General features: G+C 25.6%; 4 protein-coding genes across 4 annotated transcripts; 1 reads left to right on the top strand and 3 right to left on the bottom strand.

Moving 5' to 3' along the window:
• Window positions 1-738: 738 nt before the first annotated feature.
• LOAG_09211 (hypothetical protein) lies at window positions 739-1,390 on the bottom strand (the record flags this gene model as incomplete). Its single annotated transcript, XM_003144738.1, has 2 exons — window positions 739-971; window positions 1,315-1,390. 2 exons carry the CDS (start codon window positions 1,388-1,390, stop codon window positions 739-741), a joined length of 309 nt encoding a protein of 102 aa, XP_003144786.1.
• A 4,069-nt stretch (window positions 1,391-5,459) lies between these two features.
• On the top strand, window positions 5,460-7,750 carry LOAG_09209 (hypothetical protein; the record flags this gene model as incomplete). Its single annotated transcript, XM_020447884.1, has 5 exons — window positions 5,460-5,690; window positions 6,146-6,283; window positions 6,738-6,891; window positions 6,984-7,214; window positions 7,583-7,750. Exons 1-5 carry the CDS (start codon window positions 5,491-5,493, stop codon window positions 7,748-7,750), a joined length of 891 nt encoding a protein of 296 aa, XP_020301929.1. The 5' UTR covers window positions 5,460-5,490.
• A 1,397-nt stretch (window positions 7,751-9,147) lies between these two features.
• Window positions 9,148-9,399, bottom strand: LOAG_18557 (hypothetical protein; the record flags this gene model as incomplete). The annotated part of the gene is made up of 1 exon (XM_020451219.1): window positions 9,148-9,399. The coding sequence occupies one exon, from the start codon at window positions 9,397-9,399 to the stop codon at window positions 9,148-9,150; it is 252 nt and encodes an 83-aa protein (XP_020305016.1).
• A 277-nt stretch (window positions 9,400-9,676) lies between these two features.
• On the bottom strand, window positions 9,677-10,071 carry LOAG_18556 (hypothetical protein; the record flags this gene model as incomplete). The annotated part of the gene is made up of 2 exons (XM_003144736.2): window positions 9,677-9,865; window positions 9,988-10,071. The coding sequence occupies 2 exons, from the start codon at window positions 10,069-10,071 to the stop codon at window positions 9,677-9,679; spliced, it is 273 nt and encodes a 90-aa protein (XP_003144784.2).
• Between the last annotated feature and the right edge of the window lie 839 nt (window positions 10,072-10,910).

Raw genomic sequence — 10,910 nt, 5'->3', positions numbered from 1 at the left:
ATTATTATTATTATTATTATTATTATTATTATTATTATTATTATTATTATTATTATTATTATTATTATTATTATTATTATTATTATTATTATTATTATTATTATTATTATTATTATTATTATTATTATTATTATTATTATTATTATTATTATTATTATTATTATTATTATTATTATTATTATTATTATTATTATTATTATTATTATTATTATTATTATCATTATCATTATCATTATCATTATCATTATTATTATTATTATTATTGTTAATTATCATCAATCATTATTAATTATTCGCAATGTTTGACAATGCGACGGTAGTATTGACGATAGTAATTTGATAATTGATAATTGCTTAATTGCTCTTCAAATTATTTCATTTAATGTTTTAAGTTTAAGCGCAGGTTTTGTTTTATTGTTTTAAGGACAGGTAAAGATTAGTAAATAAATAAAAGGAAAATTAAAACGTATTTTTGGGTGTGTGTTGTTAACTGGTGTCAGTTTCTTGATTAGAGTGCTTGAGGTTCGAGCATTAAAGTATTTAATTAAGGATTTAGTACCAAGGACTTGATCACAATTAATTAGGGATTAGGGAACTTAATTAAGGCTAGCATTACGAACAGACATCCCAATGTCGCGAGGAAGAAGCTTACATGTTCTTATGATGTTACGAGCTACGTTAGCAATAGCTTATGCTTCCGGTAAGGTTTCCTATGCTAGACAGGTGTCAACTGAAGAGTCAGACAAAGTGGTTCCTCGGGCTGGATAGACTCGCTAACCTTTCGACAACCATAGGAGCTTGTTTAGCCTTGTAAGGCCATTCATCTAAGGAAGAATAACTGTTGCTGCGATAAACCATAGGAGTGAAAGGTGAGGACAATTGCGCACACCTAAAAAACCCATTGCGCAGATTGAAAGGTATACACCCACATTTTGTAGTGAGCATGGATAGAGCTCTTCCCAAATTTTCGTCTGCAAAGTTTATCCATGAGAGAATGAGAGAGAGAAAGAGAGGGAGAAAGAGGGAGAGAGAGACAAATGCATCAGAAAATGGTGAAAAAAGTTTTAAAAAGTTTCATTCAAAGGCAAAAGCTTTCAAACATATACTTCGAATAATTGTTTTAAATTATTTACTATTTTAATCAAAAAATTGATCAATCTATACTATTATTGTTATCAACAGGAAATTTCAAAATGATTAATTAAGATTATCTTTCACTTTTTTTTCTAATAATACAATTACTAATATAAATACTTAATACAATTAAAGGTAATATTTTTATTTGTTAAAAATATTATCCTCATAAATATTTACTTAAATAATTCATATTAATTCTTCCTCCCTTTCTCTGTCTCTCTCTCCCTTTCCCTCTTTCTCCTTTTCTCTTCATTTTTAATATTCTTTCATTTTTTCATTTTGTATACTTTACAGATCAAATTTTCATTTCTTTTTCAAATTTACTCTGCCTACGCTCAGCTAATAAATTCCATTCAGTATGCTAATAAAAACAGGAATTATTGTTTTGCTGGATTGAACTGTTCACAAAATTCATTTCGATTTATTCATATCCTTTAATCAACTCTCAACATTCCTCTCTTCCCTTCCTTTTCATTCTCTCTCATTTCATCTCTCCTTTTCTCTCTTTTTCTATTCCTTCAAATTTCTCATAATATTTTAACTAATTGTTGATAGCTGATAATATAATATCACTATCGCTAATGTATCACTGATAATATCACTATCGTTAATGTATACAAATAATATCACTGATAATATCACTATCACATACATTCATCCCTCTATCTATCTATCTATATCTGCGCATAATACATGTGATGTAGAGTAATACAATCAAATAGAAGCAAAATAAACGAATATTACATGCGAAATAATCATGGATGTTGATCGAAAATTCGAAACTTTTTATTTATGAATTTAATTATTCCTATTCATATATATATATGCATTTGGAATCGAAATTGGATAAATTCGTGTTTCAAAATACATTTCACTCATTTCCCATCTGTATTATTCATTCTATTGCTATGGTAGCAAACAGATGATATATAAATACAAAAAGGAAAGGTAAAAGGTCAAATGATTGTTGGTAATATTTGATAAGAAACATATTATCATTTCTAACCCTAACATAATCATCAATCTTTTGTTTACTATTTACGCAGCTGTCATTTTTTTTCCTACTTTTACATTTTCTTTCTCTCTTTCTCTTTCATTTTTCATTTTTTTTTATATTTTCCTTTATAAATTAAACAAAATTTTGGGAAATTGTTCTACTTTAATGTGCATAGTTATACGTATATATTAATTAATCAATTTATTGTCATATATCAATTAGTCTATATAAATCAATTAATCGATTAATCAATATGTTGGTGTGTGAAAATTAATTTGTTAATTAATATGTTTATATATCAATCGATCGATCAATCAGTTAGTCAATCAATCAATTAATATATGTTGTTATAAATTAAATATGAAATGAAATGGTTAAAAAGTATGTGGTAATCATTTACACTTTAACTGGATATAATATGAATGGGAGAAGATTGTTCTAAATAAATATATAAAAATGAATTGCTTTTCATTTCATTGTTTTATATAATCATTAATTACTTTATTTATTATCAAAAATTACACATTTGTTAATTTGGGAACAATTTACCAGCTATTCCTAAACTGTTATCTAAGATTGCTCCAAATGTTGCTAACAATTAATCAATCAATCAATCAATTAATCAAATAACAGATATGTAATGAATGAATTGATAAAATCTGAATGTATCGAATTATTGTTAAATTTAATTCTCATTATCACTCATTAAACTTATCATTTTATCCAGTCACCCTGAAATTTATAAACTTTTGCAAAAATTTGCCATTGAGAAAGAGAAAAAATAAAACGGAAAAAGAGAGAAAGAAAAGATTGTCTGCTAATTCATTTTCGTTTGGATAAAAGTATTCCGGAAAATTGAACCAATATTTTTGTCAATTAAATATACCATTTGATATATTGAAATAAATAGAATGTCATCTTCTTTTCGTCCTTTTTTTTTTTTACCTTAGAAAATAAAACGAAATCAAATTCATTTTTGAAGATCATCACAAAAATGATCTTTGATCTAGGAAAAATGGGCGCAGAATTCAGTTATAGCACCTTTCTTTTTTTTTTAATTTTAATAGCGAAATCTTAATTAAACATTTTTTTTGCCGTATTTTATGAAATAAAATAAGTCACGACTTCTTTTTGATCGAAAAAAAAAGCCTACATTCTTAATTTTTCATAGATTTCACAATTTAAAAAGAAAAAACAAATTTTAGTTTGGAATTGATCTTTTTTTTTTGCTGAAGGGAAAGATTAGCTTAATTTATCGTACATGAATTAATAATGTTATCGATTTTACAATTAATTAACTTAGCAGCATGCTTGATTTTGATAATATTGAACTTATTAATTTCATGTTCAATTATAGTACAATTATAGTACAACTATTTCAAATATCAGTGAAGTTTCATTTCCCTTTAATTTCTTCCATACATTCCTCTTAACATCTCTAAAGTATTGATAGGAATTAATCGAAAGTGCTATTTAATTTTATAGATTGAAAAAAAAAACAAAATTAAATTTAAAAATTTTTTAATTTCGGTTGAGTTTTATTTAGAAATAAAAAATTTCCCATCACAACACTCCTTCATTACCGTTATCCTTAATTTAATTTAAGTAACACTAACATTTTCATTCTTTTCATTTGAAAAAAAAAACCTATAAACTTTTCCTCTCTTTCTCCATTCCTCTTTCTTTCTTACTCTCTTTCTCTCTCTCTCTCTCCCTCTCTTTTCATATTAATTTTTATACCTAAAGAAATGTTCATATCTGCAGTAAGAAAGATATTTTAAATTGCTTTAAATTAAATTCCACCATTTCCTCGCTTTCTATATAACCTTGAGGATGATGTAAAAAAAAACAGCATCCACCCGCTTCCCCGCCGCCTCTTTTCCTTCTTCTTCATCCCGCTTCTCGCGGTCTCTCTTTCCCGCTTCTACTTCATTCACCCTTTCAACCATCTCATTTCTCCGGTTTTGCTATTAAACAACAAAAATCCTTTTCTCCTACTATAGCATTGTGCATTTTGCCTACAATAAGCCAAAGTAGGCCATTTTCAGTTCCCGCTTTTATAAATTTAAAAAATAAAAAATTCCTCCAATTTCTCCTTTTTTTAAAATTAAATCTAACAAATAAAAATTTAATTATTATTTTATTTTTTTCGAAATAAATTTAGGCAATGAAATAGGCACCACTTTATACTTTTTATCAGTAATCATCAAATGCAACTTTTTATCACTAATTACTTCTTTTTATGCTAATGTAATGAATAATAATTTATTGTAGCTAACGAACTAACAATATCTTTATGATTTTCTTTCTTTTTTTTTTTTTCGTTTTTGTTTTTTCATTGGCAAAATATTCACTCATTCATATTATCTTTCTTGATAATAACAATTAATTTTTCATTAAGAGAATTTTTAAGAGGGATCTTGAGAGGATTTCTATTCCTTTTCTATTAATAGTTAAATTTACCATATGAACATTTATTGCAATTTTCCCTCTTTTTTTTTAAAATAAATTTAAGCAATAAAAACACTTTGCAAAATTTGCAATTCTCTTTTTCTAAGTGAAATTTTTTAAAACTTTTTATTACAGATTCATTTACTGAAGTTTTTTCACTTTTTTTACTGTAACTTTTTTTAAAATATTTTTCATTTAATTGGATGTTTATAATGTCAGGAAAAGTATTGGGAGGTGAAAATGTCAATAGTAATTTTCAAATGTTTTTACAAATGTAATATTGCTTGGTAAATATCCAATTTTTTTCTACCATTTAATCATTCATTATTTGTTTCAATGTAAAAAGCAAAAATGCGAAAAAGTAATTGGCATTTTATAATTTTGAGAAATCAAAAAGTTATGGAGAAAAAAACTGTCTTTGAACAATTCTTTTATTATATTCGTTATAAAAATTATCATCGAAATTAAACAATTTCAATTCTTCAATTTCAATTTTTTCTTTTTTTTTGAGGGCAAAATTTCCGTGAAATTTTCTGTGAGATTTTAATGCAACTTTTTAAAGACAGAAATATAAGATTTGTTAATTGATAATTAACATATGTTCCAAATAATACATTGTGAATTAATCAATTATCAATTTCATTCTTTTTATTATCATCTATTTATATGGTTTTATTTATAATTTTGAAAAATCGAAAAATTCAGGAAATGGCAGGATTTATTCTTTCCTTCTTTTTTTTTTCTCTTGCAAAATTGTCTAATTAATCACATAATATTCTGTAATTGTACGGAAGTATTGAAATATTTAATTAGAATAGTTAATTTAAAATTTGAGAATTTTGTTAATTATTATAAACAAATTTGATTGCTTCTTCACATTTCAGGTTTTTTTTTTCTAAATTGGAATGCTAAGAGTATTTGAAACAGCCGATGAATTGAAGGAAGCTGAACAGTTAACAAATGATTCGATCTTTCTCCTACCAATACATTATTCCATACGACATGAACGTTTAGGTATTTTTCCGGAAGCAAAATGTACAATATTTGGATATCCGGAAAAGACACCGTTCATATGGATGGTAATACGGCGCAATAAGTTTACAAGGTTATTTACAAGGGGAAGTATAATTTAATTTATAAAATTGCGAAATTTTTGAGGGAATTTTTTTTATTCATTCTTTTTGGTAATTTCTTAATAGTAATATGATTTTTTCTTTTTTTCCCCTTTATATTATTGTTTTCATTGATTTTTTCCTCCACTTTTTCTCTCTTTCTCTTTCTTTTTTATGAATCGAATAAAAAGAAAAAACATAAAATTTGTAAAATTACGTTTGATCAAAAAGAGCTTTTTTGATTTTAGTGAAGAATAGGAAAATCGAAAAAAAAAGGCAGAGAAATTATGTGAATTCTTAAGAATAATAGATGATAATAATGATGATGATGATAATGATAATAATGATAATAATATAGGAACCAAGATATTTGAAGGGAAGAAGAGAGAGAGAGAGAGAGAGAGAGGGAAGAAATGGATGAGAATATGTACAGGTAAGCTTACTTTAGAGCACATGTGTTTATATGCAGTCGTATACAACGTTTTATTGATGTTGACGATATCGATGCATTCTTAATACATGCAATTCCATATCTTCTCAAATTAGATCAATTTGCTGCACGTATACTTGGCATACATTTAAGCAGGTTTTCAAACCTTTTTTCCTTTCCCTATTCTCTCATATATTTCTTATCATTTGAACTTTTATCATATTTATCATTTAGTACATGATAATCAATCTGTTTAGAATTACTCGAAATCTTTTCTTCATTAGGGAATATTTGAGCTTTGTTATTTATAATAAGAAGTATAAAGTTCAAAAATAATAAAATCTGTTAAGTTTGAAAATGAACTTTAATCAAAACTTTTAACCATGATAGTTTATCAGATAGTGATAAGAACAATCATAGGTTGTTCTATTTATGCAGTATTATCCTTGCGAATCATATATATATTTTCGATGTTACACACTTGGGAACCATTAATCATTCAATATTTTCCAAATTTTTATGATAAAATGTTTAGCTTATTGTATAAAATTTTTCACAGAAATTAAATTAGTTCAGTTTTTAAGTTCTTAATTCATTCAATAATTTTTAGTCGAATGACTGAACTGCTTTCAACTCATTTTGATTTCTCAGCTCCAAGTTATCTGTCCAATTATTTCATCATAGACAAACATAAACAACGACAAATTATCAATATGGATATTAAACTTGCTGAGGGTTATTCATTTTTGGAACTCGATCCGAAGGTTTGTTCATCATCATATGATATTTTTAATAAAACTAAATTTATAATAACTAAAACTGTTCTCTGTCTTATTTCTTTGATCATTCTTTATAGCGTCATGCTGATACGATAGCAAGTTGTTGGAAATTTTCAACACATGGTGATCGTGATCAGTTTGAGGCAAAGATTCGTCGCTTACCATCAGTTGGTGTTCAAAGTCATGATGGAACCTTAGCATCATTCACCGTTCTGGATGCTTCCGGATTCTTCAATAATCAATTCACATTTGTAGAGCATCGTCAGCGCGGATTAGCTGATCGAAGTGAGCTGAAATTATGCCAGAAAGTTTGTTCTTTTATTTTCCGTAACCGTTCTTCGCATTCAGTAAATCATAAAGAGCCTGATGAAATTCACTTAATTTGTCAATTACATTATACCCATTATTTGTGATTTAATTGATCAGATATTTATTTTTTATTGATTGATTTATAGTTTGCTTAAAATTTATGTTCATCATCTGAAAGGATGTAATCGAATTTAATGGAAATTTCATCTGACTCTCATTTCCCAAACTATGAATATTCCAGTGGGAGCAAATATACGACATGCATTAAAAAACTCAATTTCATTAATTTTTATTTTCCATTTACTCTATTCTATTCAAATGAAAGTTAGTAGTGCTTTGCAAATTGGATATTTCATTCCAATTTCAGGTAATATCATTTGGATTACATCCAATGAAATTTGTAGAGCATGAAAATACGGCAGTTCTTGATCGTTCTTGTCGATCACAATGGTGGAGTACTGTAAATGATGAAGCTGGTATTCCAGTCATTAACGATCATCGTGTCGTCTATCGACGAATACCATCACATTTGTAAGTTAAATGGATTTTGTGAAATGCATTTAAATAGTATTTAACTGTAAAAATATCTGAAGGTTTGATTTAACAATCAATTTTGAATTTCATTTGTTCCAAATCAAATATAGGTGTAAACATTTCATAATTCAAATTATGCACCATTATCAAGTTTTTGTAGTGAAATTTGAATTTTAAAATTTGTTTGACTTAATTAGCATGGTGCAAAAATTTGTTAAAAATGTACTATTTTATAATAAATAACATTGAATAGTTGTACGTTTCATTTTATTTCGAATGATGTCATGAATACATAATTGGCATCAAATTTGATGTAAATTATTTATAAAAGCTTGCTATATTTAAACAATAAAACATTTGTTATATGCAAAAAATTTTGCTACTTATTTAATATTTACATAAATATGTTATTGCTGTATCCAAGACTGTTTCTGATTATATATTGTTGATTTTTTTCTTTTTTTCCTTTTCTTTTTAATTTTATTTAGAGCTCAGTATTATGTCATCATTTATTATGGAGCAAATTATGAGAGAATGATTCTTAGAACATTCCAAAACTTCGTAACATTTATAAATGACATTATTGACTGATCGCTTTTTGCTTTTTGACATTATTGATTGATCGCTTTATCTTTATTTTTTATTTTTGCTTATTATACATATACATTTTCTTTTTTTTTCAGTGATATATTTTGCCGTTTTTTTCCTTTATTGAAATTATTTAATAAAGTTTATTATCATTTGGTTTGATAAGAATATTCTTTGTATGTAATTTTCATAAAATTCACAACATTACGTGATGTTAAAACAGTCAGTTTTTTTATTTGCCAAGATTTTTTGAAATAACTGAGAAGATAGAATGTTCCGTATCACTTTTCAATATCACTTTATCATAAGAAATATTGCTTACATGTATATATTATGCTAATTTGAGCTCTATACGGTCATAGAATTTTAATTTTATTGATTTGTAATATTGTGGATAATTAATGAACGATATAAATTGGAAAAGATTCTTTTTAATTTTTGTGAAAATATTTTGATGAAATTAAATTTTGTATGTTTATATTTTAAACATTTGATTTTGCGTGATTTTTTGTAAAATTTGTGAAGATCATGAGAATTAGAAAATGATGATATTGCGACAAGTTTTGATCGGCCATACTGATCACATTCCCATTGATCAGGTAAACTCTGAAAAAAAAAAAGAAAGTGATTTTTGATTTTGTAAAATGTAATTCTTTTTTTCTATCGCCATACTATGGATGATTTATAAATTTTCATGATTATATAAGATTAAAGCATGACATTTTATCTCTTCCAATACATTTATTTTATTCTAATCTGTTACTTATTGAAGAGTACTTCTATTTTTTTTTATTTCAAAATTGTAAAATTTCAAAAAAAAAAACATTGCTTCATCATCCTTTTAACCTGAACATTATCTGCAGAATACATGAAATTGATATTGATGCGTTTGACACCCGCAATCTCAGCAACAACTCCAGTATAAAAGATATCTTCCAAATTTAGCCAAATAACCGTCGGTAATGTTTGCCATATTTTCCGGAATGCTTCTATGGGTATGATATACATCATACCAGGCGCAAATGGTGGATAAAAATCTCGTGGATAACATTTATAAGGCATATAACTGGAAAAATCAAATACTAATTAATCTGATATTATAATAAAATTAATTCTTATGGACAAAATGCAAATATTTAGCAGAAAGGAAGGAAAGAAAAGTTTTTTTTGTATTGTTTTTCCTGGAAAATTGGAGAAAAAATACTGAATTTGAAAAAATCAAATACTGAACTAGAAAAATGAAATGCTGAATTAATAGGAAGATTATCGTAAAATTATCTTCATTATAATAATTTTATGAAATTCTCAGCAAAATCAAGATAAAACATAAAATGTCGCACTATTTATCCATTCGTCGTCTGACGACAGGATCTTTGTAACGTATAGCTCCATAAATATGAGCTAAATTAGAAAATGAATTAGCTTGCTGATTAAGACGATCTAGATGAAGCACGACATCATCGTCTACTTTGACATAATATGTGATATTTTGACAATATTGTTGCTTGAAATACATTGCTGTATAAACCTAATAAATTTAAATTTTCAAGAATTCATCCAATAACTTGAGAAATTATTTACAAAAATTAAGAAAAAAAATGTAATAAAAATGCATTGAAGCAAGTGGAAACAGTATTTGATTAATTCAACCTTAAGTGTCAGAGTATCATAAATATCGGTAAGCGATGTGACAATCAAATCATTGTATTTTTTGCTTTCCTCAATAATTTTCATCATTACCGTACTATCATATTTGATGCCTACCAGAAAGTATGCAGCAGTAAATCCTTCCTGTAGAAAATGAACAATAGATTAGATTTGGAATGGACTTTGGACGAAAAAAAATGTCGAAAATATATTTTATATAATTAATAACAATTTATTAGCTCATGATGCTAATTATGAAATCAACATGAAGTGAAAAATTACAGTAATTGTAATTCTGCTACTTTAATATTTTGGATAGTTCAAATAATTAATCAAATCATACATTGACAAAAGATGCAATTCCTATATAAAACATAGATTTTTTTCGAATTATTAAAGAGCAATAAAATCATTTAGAAAAAAATTCAATAATTGATGACAAATTTAATTGTTTTTAAATTTTTATATACTTCACACAGGAATTAGCATTTACTTTGGTTTGAGACTTTTGTTTATCATTCATTGGCAAATTATTTCCTATCTCTGAATAGTTTTTTTTCCTCCACAAACAACAAACCCTCAAAAGATTTGAATTATTAGGATTAAGCCATGTTTCTCGAATTGCGTCTCGGATATTGAATGATGCTGTTCTTGAAATGATTATAACCAGATATTTTGGTCCATCTAAACAGAGACAAAACAAAAAAATATTATTATTATTAATTATTATTATTATTATTATTATTATTATCATTATTATTAATTATTATTATTAATTATTATTATTATCATTATTATTATTATTATTACTATTATTATTATTATTATTATTATTATTATTATTATTATTATTATTATTATTATTATTATTATTATTATTATTATTATTATTATTATTATTATTATTATTATTATTATTATTATTA

This window comes from Loa loa, assembly GCF_000183805.2.
Source record: "Loa loa unplaced genomic scaffold supercont3.363, whole genome shotgun sequence".
NCBI classification, from domain to species: domain Eukaryota; kingdom Metazoa; phylum Nematoda; class Chromadorea; order Rhabditida; family Onchocercidae; genus Loa; species Loa loa.
This window is presented reverse-complemented; position numbering and strand designations above follow the sequence as displayed.